Genomic DNA, 21,378 nt, shown 5'->3' on the forward strand with positions numbered 1-21,378 from the left:
TGCTTGTTAGTAAAGATGCAGTAGTATGTATTTTGGCTTAAGGGTGGGCGGTTTCCACAAAAATAACTGTTTTCAACATTGATAATGATACGAAATCAAGGATCATGTGACACTGACGACTGGAGTAATGATGCTGAAAAGACAGCTTTGCATTACAGGAATAAATTACATTTTCAAATATATTCAAATAGAAAACAGTTATTTTAAATTGGAACAATATTTCACAGTGTTCTTTTACTGGATTTTTTTTTTTTTTTTTTTTTTTTTTTTGTCAAATAAATGCAGCCTTGGTGAGAATGAGACTTTTAAAAACAGTTTTAAAAAATGTTTTACGCTGTTTAAGTGTTATTTAATTACTAAAATAATATATACATGTGCCACACAAGCCATCGAACATTAGTGTACAATATGAAATACCATAAAATATGGATTTATTATATATAAATATGAATTTAGAAATAAACCCTTATGTTAACTATTCTTAACATCAATGATGTTATATTAAAATAATGAAATATTTAGTGATATTAATATGGCCACCAGTATTATGTGTACCACATGTTGTTCGGCAGATGAGAACAAATCAGTTACCTCAAAATAGAAAGCCCGAATTACTTTTTCTATGTTGTGTGTGTGTGTGTAAGAGTTTGAGAATCTTTATAAAAGCATAGTGAAACGCTTCAGACAAGAGAAGACAAGACTGCAACTTCTTGCTACAACAGCATCAGAGCGACGCTTCAGATGTCCTTCTGCAGAGGGTGCTGCACAGCCTGTCCAATAAGAAACATGAGTGCCAGCTACACTTTATACATGCATACTTAATTCCCACATGTATACATGCATTGAGATTTACTAGGTATAGATTCATTCATGATCAAGAATCTGAAAAGCTGTTTGGATGATATTCAGGCCCTGCAGGTTGCCTGAGCAGCTCATGCATTGTTTCCTTGCTGTATTTCCAGATATGGACCTTATTGTCAAATTTGCCCGGCTGAAGTTTCAGTACAAGAACGCTGAGAGAGCCAAATCCATGTTTGACAAGGTCCTGAGTACTTACACCAAACGCACAAACCTGTGGTCCATATTCATACACTTGATGGTGAAGTATGGCTCTCTGAAGGAAGTGAGGTAAACACAGCTGCAGGGTGATAGTCAGAAAATGTGAACAAGAATTTACTTCATAACAGTCAACTTTATGAATTCTTAAAGACATAGTACACTCAAAAATTTACTTTTTTTTAATTTACATTTTAATTTTCATTTTATGACAGTTGATATATGTAGAGTGGAATTTAATCTTAAAATACTGATCTGAATTGAGTTGTTTTGTTTTTGCATAACATATGATCGAAAATATGTTTCCGTTCCCTCTAGAGAACTTTTTGATCATGTCAGTGAAGAAGATTAAGTTCTTCTTCAAGCTTTACCTGTAGTACAAGAAGAAGAACGGCTCACCTGAGATCATCCAAGCGGTCAATCAGAAAGCCCTAGGATATGTGGAGACGAAAGGAGCAGAAGCTGCCAGGATATTTGAGGACAAAGAATCTTTTTGCCACCCACCCATATTTAATCCATCTGCTTTTTTTCTTATTTGCTTTTTTGTTATCACCTGTGCACCTATTTTCATATTGCTGGAGGTGCATTTGCATGCGTTTCCTGAACTGTCACATCACTGAATGTCTATAAATGACCACATTTTCCTATTTGATAAATGATGATTATGGGTTAAAATATTGCTGTAATAAATTTTGCAATAAAAGTTTTGAAAAGATCTTTATTCATCTTTATATATTATATATTATATCTATATATATATAAAAAGGAAGCTTAACCACAAAAACATGACATTTTATTCGAAAAACAAACAATACAAAATAACAATGAAAAGGGAACAATTCAAACAATGAACACAATATTGGATAAGAACTGCTGGTTACTGATTATATATTTAATATTTCTGTAAGGACTACGCAGGATCTTCAAGAAGACCGTCGTACCAGTCAAACAGACAAACCTACAATATATACGGCTGTCCATTGACAGCAGAATTTGAATTGCCTAAGTTTAATGTTTTCTTTTGTTGCCTGGTTAGAGCCCCTGAGGCAAACTCCTGAGATTTTTTACCTCTCATTTTGACGTCCGTTACACAGCATGCACGTTGTATCTCTCGCTTTAGAACCTCGGCACAATACTACTTTATTATTATTATTATTGTGGCACAATATATAGGAGATTATTCTTAAGTTTGGCTACTGGCAATAAGGTACTGAATCACTAGTGGAAGCTGAACGCTGTCATCCTGGAGTCTTGCGTTCTCCGGTCCGCTGTGGCGGTGCATATAGATGGCTTTGGAGAGCCTTGGCAGGTCATGTGATATGTTCCAACAATCGCAGAGGGAGTTAATCTGGCCGTGGGCCGTACAGTTTCTGGGCTCACACCTCCTCTGGGTCTTGCAGCCCCTCGGCTCCTCGTGGGGCATCAGCGTTGTGTAGACGCATGATGGGTTTATTGCACATCGGGCAGACGCTGCGGATCTCTAACCATTTCAGCAGGCACCTGCAAGTTTCAAAGAAACAAGAGATTTCTTAAAAAAAAACTGGTGCGAATGGCAAACTAGGGTTTTGTACTTTTACTTGTCCATGCAAAGTTTGTCACCACAATGCTACGTGGTTGCTTTGCAGTTGCTTGTAGTTTGATGCATTTAGGAGTGTGTGAGAAGTCAAAAGTATTAGCAATACTAAGAGTGATGCATATTATCAACATTTATTCTACAAATAAATTGCACTGCATACTAATATTATTTTCTTTTATTAATTTCAATTTCTTAAATGTTTAGTGTGTAAATGGACTTATCCAAATAAAATAGACATATAGCAATATCACAATCCTAGCCGTGCAATATGGCTGCTGTGAAAATAATAGAGACAACAAAGAAGTGTCGTTAAAGACCATCTTTTGTACAGAAATACTTCCTTCTGCCATGGATTCAAATCTCAGTTTGACAGTTTAACAGCTAAGCTCAAACCTGTATTAGAGTCGAGTATTATGAGAGAGAGATTGACTGAGCAAGTGTGATTACCTGCATCTGACACAGCATTCATTCTTCAGCTCAATCTCATATTCACAATAAAACATTAGAAAGCGATATCTTTGGCGTACTATCCTTTAATCTATCAAGGGTGATTTCTGATGACAGTGCTGCTCACTGGATTTGTTGGCTAAGGTGTTGTTGAAAGTAAAAATAACTTTCTTGTGTACAACTCTCAGTGGGTTCATGAGCGTTGAATGCCCACTGACGCCCTGGAGGTCAGATCTCCAAAAGCATTGAAGCAAATTTTCAAATAAACGTTAGATCTTTTTTAACAATCTGCTAATTTGAACTCTGAACAACTACATTCTTGCATAAAAACTCTTTAAGCTACGTTCCGTGACACAAAAAAACAGTATTATTTATAAAAATACAATGCGTTTGGGTGTCCGCCAAGTGGAGTGCTTAAAAACGCACCAGATTCAAGGACCAGAAAGAACCATTTTATACATAGATAGATAGATAGATAGACCTATATTTTACTGTCCAGAAAATGTCACATTTACTTCAATAAATAAATAAATACAAATAATTGTGAACAATACGGTAATTGTGAATGATGAGTTTTCCTCTGTAATTCTGCTGGCTGTATATTCCAAAAAGATCTTGGCATCAAGTACATGTGACATTTCCAATGAAGTAAACACTGGTTTCAGTGGAACTCACTTCTTATGGAAGGTGTGTGAACACGGGCACACGCCCAGCTCGTCTCTAGTCTTGAATTCCTCTAGACATACGGCACAGGGCTGCTGTGATGCAGAAGAAAAAAAATATATTAGTCTCCTTACACACATAATTCACCCACTTGAGCAGTAGGAATGCTGGTTGTAACTTTGCCAGCATTTTCTCTTTCTTTGGTTTCAGTCATACTTTTCCCTACTGCATGATGATGCTAAAGGGCTGGAGTTCAATTCTCTAATACTGGATATCAGTTTCACGTCTGGGTTTTCAAAAGGCAGGTCCCAAAATGGTCAAGAGGACCAGAAAATCTTGCAGAGGTCTATTTGAATAATCAAGAATTTCCCCTGAGGTTTTTACGAATCAACAGAACACATCATAACCTAATCGAGCCTCGCTTGCAAAGGAATTTTTAATGCACTGTGTGGGAGATCTGAAAAGCAGAACTAGCATCTTTGATTCTGATGCTTAACAAATAGAGCTGGTCATTCTAAGGAAACATTGCCAAATGGTGATTTAATCAACCGGATACTGAACTTTGGCACATATTTTGGTCTATTTATTGTGTACTGGAAATCATTAATTAATTAAATAAATAAATTAAAATAAATGTTATGCCATAACATTTCCCCCTTTAAAAATAATAAAATAATGCTTTAATATTTCTGACGTCATTTAATAATATTAATTTTCAAACAGTCACGCCTGGTCTTAAAATACAAAGGTACTTTACAGAGAGCTTATGAAACTTACTCCCAGCAGGCTCAGCTTCTTTCCAGCGCCTTTCAACACCACCTTTCAGAAGAAGAAAATAATAATAATAAAGAAAAAGAACAATGTGTTGTTTAACGTTACAGTAAATCGCTTTAAGCTGTGAACCATTCAAGCATAATTTCTGCACTTCTAACACCACCGAACGGAACTGCATATTCAGAAACAGCTTTCCGAACACTGAATTTCTGAATTTGGGCGAACAAACGAATAACCAGGTACCTAACGCATGCCATTGGCCAAAAGTGTATATATATGCAACAGTATCACATCTCACATGCTAACTATAATGAGCAGCCTATATCATGAAGGTCATCTGTTAGATTGGATTTCATCAAGACTTTGCTGTATATTTACATCTAACTATATTGTGTTTTATGCCCACCTCATTGTAGCTGTACTGCTCCCTTGTACTCTGCTGTTTCAACCTGTAATGAGAAGAGAGAGAAAAATGAAACACTTTTGCACTTCCTGAGTTCAGCTGCAAAAACTGTTGTGGGTGGTGCAAAAGAGAGATGTCGTGATTGTGTAATTCATTTTGCTGCAGCATTTCCTTTCTCAAACTCTCTCATAATCATATAAAATATGACGTAATATATACACTAGTTTATACTAATAACTTATACTGTGTGTCGGCTCAAGGTCTGATGAAATGTGGGATTCAAAGTGTAATCTAAATTGCACCATTAAAAACGAATAATGTATGTGAATAGGACGTTTAATTTGAGAAAAAAAAAAACAGACAATGTCAAGGTCTAGACATGTCTTCCTGTGTCTTTCTTCATGTCTTCACAGGAAGCAAAGAGCAGCAGAGGACACAATCTGATTTGTGTAACAGCAGTTGTGCGGGTGTGGTGAATGTGTTTGGGTTCGTGCCTGAACAGATAGCAGCAGAAGATTACACTGAGCATGAAGATGAACATGCCTATGCCCAGGACAATGACATAGACATTGAGCGGCAGACGGTAGATGTCTTCTTCTGACATATCACAGTCTGAATGCTGCAGCCCTAGACCACAGAGGCAGCCTGCACACAAACACACACACACACACTTGAAATCACACACAATGGCTTAAAAATATTTGAGCAGGAAGAACCCGCTTCATTATTATGATCATTTTCAGGGGAATTCCAGGAAATTAGCTATGTACAAAACAAATAGGAACAACGGTGCATTTCCCGACCAAACAAACCACCATCTGGCCTTTCAGGAAGCCGTGTGTGTGTGTTAGTGTGTGTTACTAAAGTACTGTTTACTGTATGTGAAGTTCATCTCCATTCATATTCTCCTGTCAGTCAGCATAAGAGGTAAAGATTAACGCAGCGTCTGCAGGAATCTATTCATCTATTCATCTAAGGTGCTTATATAGAGGAGCTTCCACAGAGATTATTGTAAGCTCGTGTCATTCTGATGAGACGGTAAAGTGAGATTTAATGGATGCCATATGCACAGGATTCAGATCTTAAAACAATTTGGTGATTGTATTATTAGTATTATATTATGGCGTATATGGAAGCAAAGATTTCACTTCTCTACAACTGAATGCTGTTTAATTACCGTAAATGATTATTATGTAATGCTACTGACTGATTATCATATATATATATATATATATATATTTTACATTTTTGCAAACATGGTACCTTAGTATTACCATGGTACAGTTTTGTTAGTGGCTGACATTTGCACTGTGCAGTGCATATAGTTTTCTAATTATGGTCTATATTCTTGTTAACGCTTTATTTAGAAGAAGTTTGCTTGCTCAGCAGCTTCCTGTATACGTATATTCTAGTTATGCATGTATGCGCATACACACACACCCACACATATGTATATATGTATCATTCAGATGTTTGGTGTCAGTAAGAGTGAAAAATTAATACTTTTTTTCGTCAAGGACACATTAGATCAAAATCAAAAAGATGTTTTTAGTGTTACATAAGATTTATTTTGCAGATAAACACTATTCATTAGAATATTTTATTTATTAAGAATGAAGAAAATAAATTAGTAGTTTCTACTGTATATACATGAGCAGTAAATCAGCATAATAGAATGACTGAAGGATTATATGACACTGGAGACTGAAGTAATGATGCTGGAAATTCAGCTTTATCATCACAGCAATACATTATATTATATATTTTTTTAAACTGTAATAATATTAATAAATGCAACCTTGGTGAGCATAAGAGACTTCTAATTAAAAAAAAAACAACAACAATGTATCCAAACCACAAACTTTTGAGTGGTATATGTATATATGACCCAAAATCCTTAATAATATATGAATATGCAAATATACCCGATGTTTTATTTGTTTTATCTGGTTAAAGTGATCCGGTTGACAACTTTACATGATATATACATGATCAGAATCTGAGCAATTTCCACTAATAATGAGAATTCGGTCCTTGATCGTCTCATTGCTGAGTGTCACTGTTTTGAACCCTTGACTCGTTATAGGTCGATCCCCGATTTCGTCTAAAAATGAAACTCTAGACATAGCAGTTTTCAGAAGAGCAGAAGGCTGACAGCATGCGGGTTGTTAAAAACAGTCTAGACACAACACACGTTTTCTTAATCTTAACAAGCTACTCTTGTCTTTTCCGAATAGTTCCCCTTGACTTCTTCAAACTGGATTCAACATCCCGAGCAGCGATACCACTTCAGTGACTAATGCTGAAGAGAAAAAACAAAAAAACAATTCAAGTTCGGCTTGGACTTTTCGCAAAGGCCACTCACCGTTACACCATTGGAATGGTTGCATGTAATCCGACGCCAAGCACTGCTGCAAACTCACTGCTTGTCTGGAACAGGCAATGCGGGGGCTGGAGGACACAACCGAAAGCTTGATTCCAGCTCAAATTATTCCCCACAATTTCCCGTAACTTAGGTCAGACGGGTCTAAAGACCAGCTCTTCAAATGACAGGGTGTGCTGTCTTGATTATACTTCAATTATTCCTCCATTCATCCCGCTTTTATGATGTCAGCATCGAAGAACAAAAGATTCCGATCACTCTTTGGCTCCGCCGATGTGAATATGCACAAGGTACTTTGTTACACAGACAGAAGGTCCATAATACACCCTTGAAATTCTTCTTGTCTTTGAGAACCAGTCCATATGTGGCTGAATGCCACTTCAGATGTGGTCTTCTTTGTGTTGTCATACACTAAAGTTAACAAATTCCTTAAGAATAATTCCTGTGTAGGGTGGTTTAGCGAGCACTAAACATCCATAACACACAAGACTCCATCTACAGCCTCTTGTCTTCCTTCAAACCCTTACTGCAGGAGACTTCTAGCTCTTCCTCCTTGACGTTGCTCTCGACCCGTCTTGTTTTTTTGAGGTATATTCCTTTATCGAACAGCAAGCGGTTTAGAAATGGAAGAGAGCAGTCTCTTCGCCACCATCAAGCCACTGGAGTGTTTATGTGTGCGTCTGTGTGGGGGAGTATTTTTTCTCTCCACCTAAAACCATCTGCTCTCTCAATCCTTCCATCGGTAAAGTGGACCAAAAAATGAATAGTCCCTTAGCTCATTCAACAAATATCCCAGCCAAAACGCAAGCAGCTGGAGTTATAGATGTGTTCTAGTGAGGCCAGCCAGTAATATTCTCCAGGAAGGCTCCTGCGTCTTTCCTGGCCGCACAGTTTCAGTTTGTAAACAGATCTTTGCTCATGTGATCCTGGTTTGCCTCGCAACTCTGTCCTCCAATCCCTCCCTCCCTTCGTGAGCGATTCCCCTCCTCCAATCCTCTGCGCGACTGCAGTCACAGGATGGCCTCCAATGCTTCTATGTCTTGCTCAGAGGGCTGCAACATTGTAAAGGAAGTAAGGCTGCATGCATGCGCGCTGCTGCAGAAAACAGAAGTCGAAAGGTGACAGACAAAGCAAGATATAGGGCAGACTGAATGAGTGAGTGAGTGAGTGAGTGAGTGCATTGACAGGTATATTCAGGAGATCTGATGCAGATTATGTTGCTGTCTGACCTACTAAAGCATTGACGTGATCAGAGCCTGTTGATTTTCATCCACGGAACATAATTGCAGCTTTTAGATGGAGAAAAGGGGAGAAAATACAAGAGACTCAGGTGACCAACCCCCAACACTAACTCTGGAGACAACAGCTGCTGCTTGCCTAACAGCCATGTGCTCTCTGTTTGTCACACTTAGCTATCTTGATGACTTATCAGTGTGGTGTACGAGTTCAGTTTTGTGCTAAACAGATTATTTGCTGGTTATCTAACAAATCACAAGTTAGACTTAATTCTGAGCATGTCATTCACTGTCATAGAGGTGTTTCTTATTGTTAACTAAAACTAAAGCAATTAAAAATTGTTTTTTTGGTAACTGAAATGAAGCTGAAATAAAATTAAATTTAAATATTAGAAGCAAAATGTACGCTTAAATGAAAACTAGAAATGTTGCCTTGGTAAATAACTGAAAAAAGCAAGTTTAAGTTGAAACTAATACTGAAATACATATGAAATAATAATATTTAAAAAAGGAATAGAAATGACAAAAACAGATAAAATGTCTAAAACTTTACATTTAAATTGAAAACTGAAAATAAATAAAACATTCTAAAGATAAATAAATATTATAATAGTATATAAAATAACACTGGTTTCTTCAGTGTCCTTGATATGATTATTAAAATTCATATATATATATATATATATATATACATACATACATACATATATACATATATATAATTTATTTTAAAATCTTTAAAATCTTTTTGTTAAATGAAAATCACATTTAAATTCTTGGGAAAATGTTTGTTCCATAAATATACAGATTTTATTGTTTTACCTGTAATAAAATATATAATGTATCCATTAATTTTTTTTTAGATTATTAGCTGTTTAAAGGGACAATAAGTAACTTTTTAGGTATTTTATTATCTAAAATCAATATTTTTATTCATAAATATGCCCTCAATGGTGTACAAATACCTATGCCAATGTTTAAACTAATCCTCGTAAATGAAGAATTTATTATCTTTATATACATGGGACGGTAGGTTGACGGAGGCTTCCATGTAATTCCGCCATCTTGCAAAACTATAATAGCAGAGAGGGACAAAAAGTACTAAGCCAACGCGTTTCCACAGCGCGTTTTCGGTCAGAGCCAGAAACGCAGGTGCAGAGCAGTGAGAGGCGCTTGAAACTGCACCGGCAAGTTTAAAAGTCTGGATTGCATTCTTATTATGGACCATACATATGCCGCGCCACAGGAGAAGAAAACATCGTCGCCAAAACAGTCAAAAGTAGAACGTAAAAGGAAACGTGACCATAGATTACAGAAAACAAGAGTTAATGTCGGGGAAGCTTTTTCTAGGTGGAAAGAGCTAATGCTTGATAAAGATTTCAAAAGAGACGCTGAAGTGGCCAGTTTTCTTCTCGACAGGTAAGTCAGTGTTACAGTCTATATTATAATATTTTTTTTTATATCTAACAATGCATATAATTCAGAAAATATAACGAATAAATTAGACATAACTACTAATTACAATATTTCATGTTTTCCACAGTCAGTAATTCATACTGTAACATTCGTTTGTTAGTTGTCATGTTGCAGTTTGTTTGAAATAACACACCTGTTCACCTGAAGGAAAACTCGACGAAGTGCTATTAGAAGACATCCTGTCAAAGCTTTTTGGTACATATCGCCTACCGTAGATGCAACGCGCATTTGAAAAAGCGAGGCGCTGGAGAGCAAAGTTAGTTTGAATGCAAAATACAATTTCACCACTAGATGGGAGTAATTCCTACTCAGTGTCCCTTTAAAGGTTCCATCTGATGCCCATTTTCCACAAGATGATATGATTCTTTAGAGTCTTAATAAAAAGTCTGTAACATAGTTTGGTTAAAATTTCTCCATGTTAGTGAGAAACAACAGCGTTTTTACTGTCAAAAACAGCTCTGTCTACAGCACTTGCACTTTAAATGTAAATGAGCTCTGCTGACCCCGCCCCTCTCTTCTGAACCGCACTCTGAGAGACTGTAAACTTTAACTGCATTCATCATAAAACTAGCTAACTAGCACATTATTAGTCGATTTGCAAAGATTCATTAAAAACCCTTACACTCACTTCTTCTGGAGGTGAAGCTGGATCACGAATGATTTGCGCAAACATAGATGTATTTAAGTAGATCAGGGGCGCATTCCCTTCAGAAACAAACGTTATCTACTGCAGCTTCAGCGGCTCAGACGTAAGGAGTAAATGATGACTTTTAAGTTCATTATTACATACAACAACAGGCCACCTTGATCGCTTAGGAGACATTCTTGTCTACATCTGCTCCAGCAGTAAAACAATGGCGGACTGATGACGGCTCACTCAGGGCGGGTCTAAGGTAAGACTGTTGCTGAAACGCCACTGTCAATCAAACTATCATGGGCAGGACCTGTCTCTGTGACGTCACAGAGATTTGAGAAAGGGGTAAAGATTTTAGTAGATTAAAAAAATTTAAATTTATCATTATAGGGTGGTGGTGTACACACACTGCCGACACACGTTTCAGTTCCAACATCTTATAAAAGTGCATGTCGCATCAGATGACCCATTTAATACAATCATCATCTAAACTGAGTTAATCAATCACACATAATTTCAGTATTTATTGTGTGGAAATTATTAAGGCCTATATTTTTTTTTTACATATTTGTGTGTGTGTGTGTGTGTGTATCCCAGTGAGGCATAACTTTGTCCCTAACTAAGTTTGTGCATTTGGTTACACTCCAGTAACTGTTGTCAGTATTTGAAATATGAGATGAGATTAAGTAAACAAATGAAAGGTCAATGTATTACAACAGAATGTTTTTTTATTGAGTCATTTTTCCAAAGTATCCAAAAGTATTAAATTGTATATTAAGTGTTCATACAATGCTACATATGAAATTAACCTTAGCAAAAAGTAAGATACATTTTAGTAGAAAAATGATATAAACTAGAGCAGTGGTTCTCAATTCCAGTCCTCGAGTACCACTGCTCTGCACATTTTGTATGTTTCTCTGATCACTTCAGATGTTTGTTCTAATCGACCGTAAGTGCCCTGCGAAGTGTACATCAAGATATTCTTCCATGATTCCAGTTTGAAGGGAGCGTGTCCTTATAAGGGGTGTGAGACGTGAAATGAAATGGTATTTATTTACAGAGTAAAGAGCAAATAACCCTCTGTAGGGACCATGTCAATCGGACCACAGTTCACAGGAGCTCTCTTCTAACGAGCTGCTTTTCTGAATCAGGTGAGTTAAATAAAAGAGCATGCAAAATATGCAGAGTTGTGGTGGTAGCGGGAACTGAAATTGAGAACCACTGAACTAGAGAGTATAAAAAAAGCCTGTCAAACCTGGTGAGATGTGCTGTATATATTGCCCTCTGGTGGCACAAAGTGACAGAATTTTATTTCAAATCTGTATACATTCTTATGCTTTATTGTCACATTAATTCTCACATTAATTTACGACTTTTATTGTTTTACTCTATTTTGCACTCTAAATAGTGCCACATCTTTAATAGTAATATAATGTAAAGATCAAACTATAATTATAATTCATAGCTTTAGCTATTTAATGTGACATGTAGGCTAATATATAACTGCAAGACCTTAATGTATTTTGGTGTTTAAGACAACATACGTGACATCTATGTATCTCAGACCTTGCTATAATACACTGCCCATGCTTTCCTTTGAGTATTACCGGGAGAAGAGACACAACCATTCATGAATCCGTTTTGGCTTGTGCTAGCATTGCTATGTCTATTCGTCAAACCGTTTTGTTCAGTGCTAAAGCTAGCATTGTTGTGTTCCTTGCCCAATTCACTCTGGCCAATTTCAAGGCCAGGATTCACATAACCGCATCTGAAGCCATTTTGGCCCTCGTTAAGGTCAGTTTTATCACAGACATTTCCATTTTGATTTTTGCTAGCATTTATGCTACAATCGCCATTTTGCCCGGTGCTAGCATCGCCAGACTTTCTCAGAGTCAGCGGAGGTTTACACGTGTGCCAGTCCCACAGCACCTTGTTCATGGTGTCCAGTCGACGAACGCCCATCAGTTTGTCTTCATCTGTAGCAGGTTTATCGCCCTCATCATCGCTATCATCTCCATGTAAATTATCCTGGAAGCTTTGAATCTCGCCGCTTATACCTTCAAAGTATTGCTTGATGCAGATCCTGGCGAAACCTTTGGCATGTTCTGTGCAGGTTTCATCAAACACCTTGCGCTCCGTGTCTACATAGTGGGACCAGTATTTGGTTTTGAGAAAGGCGGCCTGAGTGAAGCAGGGACGAATGGCTCTGATCAGAAATGCAGCGATCGTGATTATCAACAAGAACAACCATCCAAAAGCCTGGAACATTTAGAACACAGACAAACAAATATTCATTAGTAACATTAGTATTATAGCTTAAATTTGGATATTTTATAGTACAGTGCCATTAAGTCAAAATCTTCAAGTTTGTTAGTCTTTTGTGTCTTGCCCTCCTTGTGCAAGGTGTCAATGGTCGTCTTTTGGACAACTGTCAAATCAGCAGTCTTCCTCATGATTGTGTAGCCTACAGAACTAGACTGAGTGACCATTTAAAGGCCTTTTGCAGGTGTTTTGAGTTAATTAGCTGATTTGAGTGTGGCACCAGGTGTCTTCAATATTGAACCTTTTCACAATATTCTAATTTTCTGAGAAACTGAATTTGGGATTTTCCTTAGTTGTCAGTTATAAACATCAAAAGTAAAAGAAATAAACCTTGGAAATATATCAGTCTGTGTGTAATGAATTAATATAATATACAAGTTTCACTTCTTGAATGGAATTAGTAAAATAAATAACTTTTTGATGATATTCTAATTATATGACCAGTACTGCATTAAGTAGATCTTTTTACCTGTGAAATACAATTTATGTATCTGGAGGCGGCCTCTCTTGATAGGATGTGCTGGCCATCATATATATGCTTGCATGGTATTTTGGCCAGTGTTCGTAAGAGTTCCTCTTGAGACAGTCCGTATCCACTTACATTCTTGCCAAATTCTGACATATCCAGGTCCATACTGTAGGCACACAGGAAGCTTTTACCATCCATCAGAGTCACTGAGATCCAAACGGCTGGCGCGATGAGCGATCGCTGGGATATGGACACACACATGTAGCGCATGACCGCAGGGTCCTTCCTCCGCTGTCCCATTGGCCGTTTCCACTCCTCCGCCAGCATCGAGACATTGTTGTTTAGTACAAAACCCAAAAGGAAGAACCATATAGGTGGAATAACTAGCATACTGATCCCATACGAGTAGTTGTATTCAGGGATACAGGGACAGTTGAATTCAAAAGATGTGTAGAGCTGAGCACTCGCCAGGGCCATGATGCCACAAATACCATTCATAAAAGACTCTTGGTTGGACTGGAGAATCTGGGCCATCATACGGAACTTATCCATGTTGATATGTTGGTTGGTCTATCCTGATATTAGCCTATATGAGAAGAAACTGTGTTATCTGAGGGTCACTATTGATCAATTTTCCTTTATTTTTATCAGTAACATTCTGGATGTCTTTCATAAATGTTTTCTAAACTCATAAAAATAAAGGATCTAAAATAGTTTTTTTTTTCAGTGATCCGAAGTTCCTTTTTTCCCCTATAAAGAATTTTCTTTGTGCAGTGGAAAGGTTCTCCATGGATACGTTTTATTTATTGTGTATGTTGAAGTCAACATGAAACACATTTTAAACCTATTTTACTTCCATAACTGGATATTTAATGAAGAAAAAAAATGATAAAATCGTTTGGGAATAATGAGAACTGAATAATGAAAAATGTATAACATGTTACAATAAGTTTCATCTAGAAACGAACAATACATTTTAAAGCATTTATTTATCTTATTTCAGAATTCACTAAGGTCAAAAGTCGTATCCGTTAACATTAGTTAATGCACTGTTAGATAACATTAATGTGATAGTTTTTTAACCAATATTACTGGGTTAATAAATGTTGTAAATATACTTTCCTCACTATTAGTTCATTTACTGCATTAACTAATGTTAACAAATGAGACCTTGTTGTAAAGTGTTACCGAAAATGTATTTGCAGTGGCTTTTAGACAACGACTGCATTTTTCTTCTTCTCTTTAATGTGCATTGTTGAATTATGCATAATTAGACCCATTGGGTCACAACACACAGTTCATTAACTAAATCATTCAAAACTTGAAAATAAAACCGCTCAAAAAAACAAATCTGTCTACTCACAGAATTTTGCAATGTGCTGCCGAATATTCATCCACCTGTCGAAGCAAAGGATGTGTTCCTCATACTCTCTCTCTCTCTGACTCACAAAACAACATACACACCTTCTTCCACGTGATGCAAAAGATTCTCAGCTCGTAGGTGGAAATGTGAATCTGTTTATATCTTAATCTTCAGTCTGTTTGTAATTTTGTCCTCACAAACATCATGATTTCAGTTTCAGTGCACATGTGAGTGCACATATGTCTTTGTAATTGATCATAGTATATAGTAGATTGCATGTATTTACATAACTGGTGATACCATGGTAACAGGCAGAGAACATGCAAAGGTATTGCCTCTCCCTATTCAAATTGAATCTTCTGTGGGATTCCAGATACTGTAGGTGGAAAACTTTTGAATCATTTATAATCATGATTAACTGAACCATATGTCCTTGAAAAATATCTTAAACCTTTCTGCTATACAGTATGTACTAGGTAGTCTGTATGCAGTATGTTGCAGAATATATGCATCTCAATGCTAATGAAATATGAATAACAAAATACATTTTGAAGGTAAAGTAAAGATATAGAGATTTGTGCCAAAGTTGATACCAATGCCAGTGTGTTGTAGTTTAGGGTGCTGTAAGTTTGATCTGAGAGTCCAGTAAAGAGTTGATACTTCTTTAACTCTGACTTGACAAAGGCTGATTACCAAACTACAACACATCCCAGAAAATATTATTAGGGGATTTTGATTCACCAAATCTGTTCAACAAAATGGTTCGCTCGTTCACATTTGATCACCATTTCATCTTTATCCCTGTAGGTGGCGATAAGTGAGTATGCTGGAGTAACATACATACATTATTTACTTGATATTCATTTATAAACACAGTGCAACACTATAATAGCATTAAATTAAACCCCTTTTTTTAAGAATGACAGCTAAAGGATCATAATTATTTGAGTGATCAAAGTGAAATCTAATGTTAAATCTAAAAGTTCTGGAATTAATAGCTTAGAAAGCACCACTGATAATACTTTCAAAAAAAAAAAATCTTTTGACTACTGAATGATTCACATTTTATCTAATGGTCCATGCAATTGGACAAACCTGCATATACCATTGCATGCAGAAGTATGTCACTGGTGTACTATTTTAAATAAAGAGGAAGGGCTGTGTGACGGTACACTGTTCAGGAAGTGTGGTGTCAAACTCTGACAGGGTACATCCTGTGTGAGAAGTAAAAACCGAACTGAGCCTTGCAATTTAGCTTTTCGGCTTTACACAGAGAGACTGTTTTCTGTGCCTAAAGTTCAGGTTCTGAAAGGTAAGTTATTTATTCATAAAATATCCATTAAACAATATTCGATAGCGTAAATGAAATATTTCAGAATGACGGACACAAGTGCTACCAGAACATTAAAGCAGTTATATATTATTTCAAAAAGCAATTTGATACTCAAACAGTTCATTCTTTATTGCTAATGATGCAGGTTATAGATTTTCAAATATTTTAATACGGAAATTCAGCTTTGTGAGCAGGAAGTAACTTTTTTCTCACTCATAGGATGGAGGACACATTACTAAATGTGTTTGTCGTGGTTGTCAGTCTGCTTCTCTCGAAGGATCCCAATGTCTTTCATGACCAAGATGACAACATCATTGTGAGCATGCAAGAGCATGAGCACTTTATCATGAAGGAGGGGGCAAAGCTAGAACAAGGGGAGCATGATGTTGCCATGGAAGAGTCACAAAGTCATCACAGGGTGCCGATAGGAGAGGGGGACACGTCAGATGTTCAACAAATTACACCAAATGTCAAGACCACTAAGCTGCATGAGGAGCAAATATCCCCAGTCGGAGAGCAAAATGACTTCCGCCAAAAGGCATTTGCACCAGATGACCAGGAAATATTAGATGTTGACACAGACAAACGGACATTGTCTATGCCAAAGGAAGGCCTAACACATGAGCATGTCAACATGGACCAGTCGGGGCCCACTGTAGACCAGAATGTCTCTCAGGGGGATGCGGCTCAGCTGGAAAAGCCACAATCGGACCGGACTGACACCCATCAGGAACATCAAGCTGATCAGGGATTAAACCAAAGGTTGACAATGATAACTCGAGGGAAACAATCTAGTGACCAAGAGGACACCTACACTTGGTACCTCTGGAAGACACTCTCCTTGATTTCATTTTTTCGTATTTTGAAAATGTTCCTCAGAAAGGGTTCCAAGCTGCAAAGGAAGAAACCAAGATGCTTGAACATCTCCCAGGTTTCTGATCTTGATTCCAAGACCTTAACTAGCTTCCATAACCAGTGTGTCCTGGTTCCACCCAGTCACAGTTGGCAAACTTGTGAGTTTGTGGAGGGTTTTGTGAACGACCTGCTGGAAGCTGTGAGGACTACATGTTCAGAAATGGAGGTTGAGAACTTTGTTGGCGTTGGCAGCTTATACGAGCAATGGGCTTCAAGAAAGAGCATCGAGTGTGACATCCATGTACCCATCGTCCCTCCAAAGCCTTATAGCTTCGAGTTTGAGCTTTTGAAAGAAAGTAGAGGTTCTTCAACCATCCAGTACTGTTGCAAAGTCAAGATGACCAAAGGAAACACCAGTTTAGCCAGCTGTCCTTGCAACAATACCAGCCTAGATGACGATGATACATTGTGTCTTATACATCCGGATAAAAAAGATCATGTAACTGAAAGCAACATAAATGACCTTCTATGCCAAGAGAACAGCTCGTATCTTGCTAAAACACATGTTGTGAAGTGGTTTAAGACAGCCATTAGGAAAGCATGGGATGAGATCAGCCACAAGTATGAGTTTGAGCTAATATTCCAGAATAGGGAAAACCCTGGAAGTCTCAAAGTTCGGTTCAGGTCAGGTCGGGTCATTCTGTTCAAACTAACACCTGTAGTCAGATTTAAAGACTCGGAGGTACATCTGATCCCATATCCACCCTCTACCATAGTTTCTGACACCCATTGGCCCATATGTTTTACGCGTTATGAAAATGCCCTTCTTCAACACATAACCAATTCACTTCCAAGCAACGCATGCCATCTTCATTGTCTACAAATTCTTTCTTTTCTACACAATTACCAAACTGGCCTGACTGGACCATGTGGGATAACAAGTTACCACTTGAAGAACACACTATTACATCTTCTGGTCAACAAATCCTTATCTTGGGACCCTGAGCAGATGGCTTGCAGACTTAATGATCTGCTGACTTTCTTACAGCAAAAACTCAAAGCTAAATCACTTAACCACCCTCTGGTTGGGAATGGTCTCATTCCTAATGAGATTGGATTTCCAGAAGAGTTCAGAGAGGGAAAACCGGTTAACTTGTTTCTGCCATTATTGTCTAATGAGGAGTTATACTTTAAAACAAACAGACACTTACTGGAGATGATTAGAAATATGCCAGTGCTGATGTACGAATATGGATCAATTACAAACACTTAATTTTTTGAGATACTGTGCCAGAAATGTGTAAATGTATTTTTGTTCAGGCGTTTTCATTCCATAATGCATTCGCTCTCTGGGTGACAAATGTTAAAAAGACAATAATTTGTAACTTCACTTTATCACATCAACTTCACAAGGCATATACACAAAATTGGCATTTTAGAGTATCTTAAGATATCTGCAAAAAAAAAAAAAAAAAAAAAAACACCCCAAACTAATTTTTTTTTCTAGTAATCATCAGATTCCCAGAACAAATCAAAGTCATCATGGCCAGATAAAGACGATTCAGGCATGGACTCAGGTGAAAGAGGTGATGAGGTTTCTGGGCGCATCTTCAAATCCCAAGAATCACTGGTGATCAATGTCTTACCTACTAGAAACAAAGACTTAGCCAGCAAGGAAGAAATTTCAGTAAATCAAACTTAAATTAAGGAAATTAATCAATTTATACAGACCAGATGGAACTTGAGGAGTAGGACATGTAGATGCACAACAGTCACACACGGTGGCATCACCATATAACTCAGTCCACCTAAAGCACACAAACATCTAAAATTACTATACCCTCAGACTTTGGGTGGATGCGTTTAAAACTTTAGGAAGAAAAAAAAAAAAAAAAAAAAAGGAGATTAGTAATAGATTGTGTCAAGGGATATCATTAGAGCAGACATTTTCAGCATTTTGGGAGTACATTTGTGCTCCTCATGTGCTTAAACTCACTGGTTGGTTTGTGCATCATACGTGCATGACTTGGCAGTTGGTGTAGGGGTCTGTGGTCCAAAGACCAACTCACAATGCATAAACATAGTCTAGAAAAGGGAAGAAGGGAGTTTTATAAAGGAGAATAATAATAAAAAAAAGTTAAGAGATCTTTTAAGAATTTGTTTTTTATTACCTGTTTGGACTGTGGCAGAGAAATCATGTTTTCAAACAGAAAAGCTGCAACACAAAGCCTCACAGTCATCTTATTAACACTGGTGTGGAACTTTGTCAGAAAGCTGTTCTTGCTGTCCACCAGGCATCTACACAGATGATATTAAAGTTGGAATGAGATCGAAATTGTGGTCATTTCTTCTCCATTGTGACACAATCTTATTATGATCTTACTGTATAGTAAGAAGGGGGGGAAAGGAAGGATTTTATTTATTCATCCATAACTTTTTCTTTTTTTGAAGGGTTGGGGGGGGGGGGTGAGTTCGTTAATGTATTTAAATATTACAAGGGCCAAATTGGATCGCTTACAATAAAAACGTAAAAACATTTAATGTGGAAGTGGTTTAGTGTGGACTTTAATACAGTGACCCAAGTAAATCCAAGCTGTGGTCAAACTTAACCCAACACTTACATTTTCTGGAAGTGGCGACACAAGTGGATCGTTCATAAAACAGCATGGAAGTCATATTTACCCATAATTCTCCACCACAGAATATTTCTCCACCGCCTGAAGGTATGGAGTGGAACTGACAAAACAACTGTTCATGTACAGCCTTTTGTTTGCAACCCTGGGGCCTTTGGCTTCGAAGCATACGGGTTGGCCAAGGACAAAACTCTGGCCATCAGCAAGCGAGTTCCAAGATGCTAAAACCACAAATCAGTTTACACTTAAAAACAATTTCAGTTCTGTATATGTTATTCTCAAATCAACAGAATTTGTAACATAACATAGATCACAAAACTAATTTGGCCAGTCCCTCAAACAAACCAGGATGAAAATGAAGCCCATGCTGGAGAACGTAAGGCATATATATTTTTTATAAAATCAACTCAAACTATGCAATTGTGTTATAAATGAATCAAAGTTAATAAATATACCGTCCATTGCCGTAAGAGAGAACCCTGCTGGAGTTTGTAGACCCCTGTACAAGGTTCCACCTGCGATCTTGGGAATGAATCCAACCTGATAAGAGCGATGGAACCTTCAAATTTAAACAAGACAATCAAAACTTGAATTACGCATTTAGCGTTTCAAAACATGCCACAAAAGTTAAAAACCACTTTACTTTGTGTAGCTACAACGAATTTGCATCGAAAACGGCAGGTCCCTCACGATCAAACCGGTGGCAGTTGGTGTATAATGGAGCGTGTTCGTGTAAGTCACTCGATTGGCATCCTCCTGAAATTAAACAGGTCACCAAAAGGTCACATGCACACTAGATCCAGGAGTGACACCGCATTGAAGCGAATCCCCGACTCGCTCTCGAAACTAACCGTAAATAGCCCTTTTCACATGATTATTACTTAACTGTGTAACATGATGAAGCACTCGAAATTAATTTGATAGACTAGTTAAACTACAGTGTGTACATGACCATACAGTCACCCACCTCTCGTTCTACACCACATCCTTTCAGAGGATACAGAAGATAATAGTGAGTGGCCGTGGCTTTATTGACAGCACACGTTCCCAGTTTCAAGTGCGTCCTCGCGCCGGGACTAGAACAAAAGCTCTTCAGGACTCTCACGTACATCCGGTCCAGGTAACACAAAACCTCCACCGTCTTCGGTTCACCGGGGACTGGAGTAGCTGATATCTCGGTAGGTGCTGTGGGCAGAAGTATCGACTGCACCAGCGGAGGTATCGGTTTACTGCCCTTCTCAGGGGTGAAATGCTCTTTGTAGAGTTCATCCGCTGGGATACGTACCGACGCCGGTAGTTTTAGCGGAGGCTTCGTGTTTAAAAGCCTTTTGGATTTTGGCACAAACAAGTCACTGTCATAACCATTTCCGCTTGATGGTAAACTTTCCATCGATTCCCATTCTGCCTCAGGATCAAAGTCATCAGCTTCAAAAGAGAATGAGTTCACTAAATGATTAGTGTTGAGAAAAACAGCCAGCAGCCAGTTCAGCCACATCCTCTGATATTTCATTGCTAGCTTTTCTGTGCTTCAATACTTTTCTAAGGCTGTCCCTCCATCTCAGAGTGATTAATGTGCTGGGAGGACGTTTGTAGTAACAGAGTGACAAGAAACACCTGCTGATAATTGGCTCAAACCTGTGAACCAAACAGAGTGAAGGAATACGGGGTTGTTCTACCGTATTTAATATGTACATATTTATATAATAAGTATGCGCATAGGTGAATAATTCCCTCTGACTATTCTCGACGACCACAC

General features: G+C 37.7%; 4 protein-coding genes and 1 long non-coding RNA gene across 6 annotated transcripts in view; 2 read left to right on the top strand and 3 right to left on the bottom strand.

The window, feature by feature from the left end:
* Nucleotides 1-1,771, top strand: part of LOC113043746 (uncharacterized) — a 4,552-nt gene extending 2,781 nt beyond the window's left edge. The window contains exons 4-5 of the long non-coding RNA XR_003275785.1: nucleotides 963-1,128; nucleotides 1,375-1,771. This is a non-coding gene — a long non-coding RNA (uncharacterized LOC113043746). The remainder of the gene's footprint in view (nucleotides 1-962; nucleotides 1,129-1,374) is intronic.
* A 61-nt stretch (nucleotides 1,772-1,832) lies between these two features.
* On the bottom strand, nucleotides 1,833-8,366 carry LOC113043681 (RING finger protein 122). The gene is made up of 6 exons (XM_026203236.1): nucleotides 7,285-8,366; nucleotides 5,414-5,564; nucleotides 4,923-4,965; nucleotides 4,520-4,561; nucleotides 3,755-3,837; nucleotides 1,833-2,556 (listed from the first exon to the last, which is right to left on the bottom strand). Exons 1-6 carry the CDS (start codon nucleotides 7,307-7,309, stop codon nucleotides 2,433-2,435), a joined length of 468 nt encoding a protein of 155 aa, XP_026059021.1. The 5' UTR covers nucleotides 7,310-8,366; the 3' UTR covers nucleotides 1,833-2,432.
* Nucleotides 8,367-11,390: 3,024 nt separating this feature from the next.
* LOC113067280 (calcium homeostasis modulator protein 1-like) lies at nucleotides 11,391-14,094 on the bottom strand. The gene is made up of 2 exons (XM_026243087.1): nucleotides 13,439-14,094; nucleotides 11,391-12,906 (listed from the first exon to the last, which is right to left on the bottom strand). The coding sequence occupies exons 1-2, from the start codon at nucleotides 13,988-13,990 to the stop codon at nucleotides 12,208-12,210; spliced, it is 1,251 nt and encodes a 416-aa protein (XP_026098872.1). The 5' UTR covers nucleotides 13,991-14,094; the 3' UTR covers nucleotides 11,391-12,207.
* A 1,700-nt stretch (nucleotides 14,095-15,794) lies between these two features.
* LOC113043897 (inositol 1,4,5-trisphosphate receptor-interacting protein) lies at nucleotides 15,795-18,495 on the top strand. The gene is made up of 2 exons (XM_026203491.1): nucleotides 15,795-16,113; nucleotides 16,354-18,495. The coding sequence occupies exon 2, from the start codon at nucleotides 16,355-16,357 to the stop codon at nucleotides 18,260-18,262; it is 1,908 nt and encodes a 635-aa protein (XP_026059276.1). The 5' UTR covers nucleotides 15,795-16,113; nucleotide 16,354; the 3' UTR covers nucleotides 18,263-18,495.
* On the bottom strand, nucleotides 18,365-21,243 carry zp3c (zona pellucida glycoprotein 3c). 2 transcript variants are annotated; one of them, XM_026203676.1, is made up of 8 exons: nucleotides 20,590-21,243; nucleotides 20,266-20,378; nucleotides 20,078-20,181; nucleotides 19,672-19,843; nucleotides 19,161-19,287; nucleotides 18,986-19,074; nucleotides 18,721-18,797; nucleotides 18,365-18,635 (listed from the first exon to the last, which is right to left on the bottom strand). In XM_026203676.1, exons 1-8 carry the CDS (start codon nucleotides 21,130-21,132, stop codon nucleotides 18,493-18,495), a joined length of 1,368 nt encoding a protein of 455 aa, XP_026059461.1. In that variant the 5' UTR covers nucleotides 21,133-21,243; the 3' UTR covers nucleotides 18,365-18,492. The 2 variants fall into 2 exon arrangements, with proteins under 2 accessions (XP_026059461.1, XP_026059389.1); XM_026203604.1 differs by having other exon boundaries at nucleotides 18,365-18,638.
* Nucleotides 21,244-21,378: the final 135 nt, after the last annotated feature.

The sequence above is a fragment of the Carassius auratus genome, chromosome 1 (genome assembly GCF_003368295.1).
Source record: "Carassius auratus strain Wakin chromosome 1, ASM336829v1, whole genome shotgun sequence".
Classification (NCBI taxonomy): domain Eukaryota; kingdom Metazoa; phylum Chordata; class Actinopteri; order Cypriniformes; family Cyprinidae; genus Carassius; species Carassius auratus.

Bases quoted from the DNA above. Each gene is read 5' to 3' on its own strand.
- LOC113043681 (XM_026203236.1), bottom strand. From the start codon at position 7,309: ATGCAACCATTCCAATGGTGTAACG. The intron at 4,966-5,413 runs GCACGAACCCAA...TTCTCATTACAG, and splicing joins TTCTGCTGCTATCTGTTCAG to GTTGAAACAGCAGAGTACAA. The intron at 3,838-4,519 runs GTAAGTTTCATA...TCTGCATCACAG, and splicing joins AGAAGCTGAGCCTGCTGGGA to CAGCCCTGTGCCGTATGTCT.
- LOC113067280 (XM_026243087.1), bottom strand. From the start codon at position 13,990: ATGGATAAGTTCCGTATGATGGCCCAGATTCTCCAGTCCAACCAAGAG. The intron at 12,907-13,438 runs GTAAAAAGATCT...TAAATGTTCCAG, and splicing joins ACATAAATTGTATTTCACAG to GCTTTTGGATGGTTGTTCTT.
- LOC113043897 (XM_026203491.1), top strand. From the start codon at position 16,355: ATGGAGGACACATTACTAAATGTGTTTGTCGTGGTTGTCAGTCTGCTT.
- zp3c (XM_026203604.1), bottom strand. From the start codon at position 21,132: ATGAAATATCAGAGGATGTGGCTGAACTGGCTGCTGGCTGTTTTTCTC. The intron at 20,379-20,589 runs GTGGGTGACTGT...GTTTAATTTCAG, and splicing joins GATGTGGTGTAGAACGAGAG to GAGGATGCCAATCGAGTGAC. The intron at 18,639-18,720 runs GTCTGTATAAAT...CTTTGTTTCTAG, and splicing joins TACTCCTCAAGTTCCATCTG to TAGGTAAGACATTGATCACC.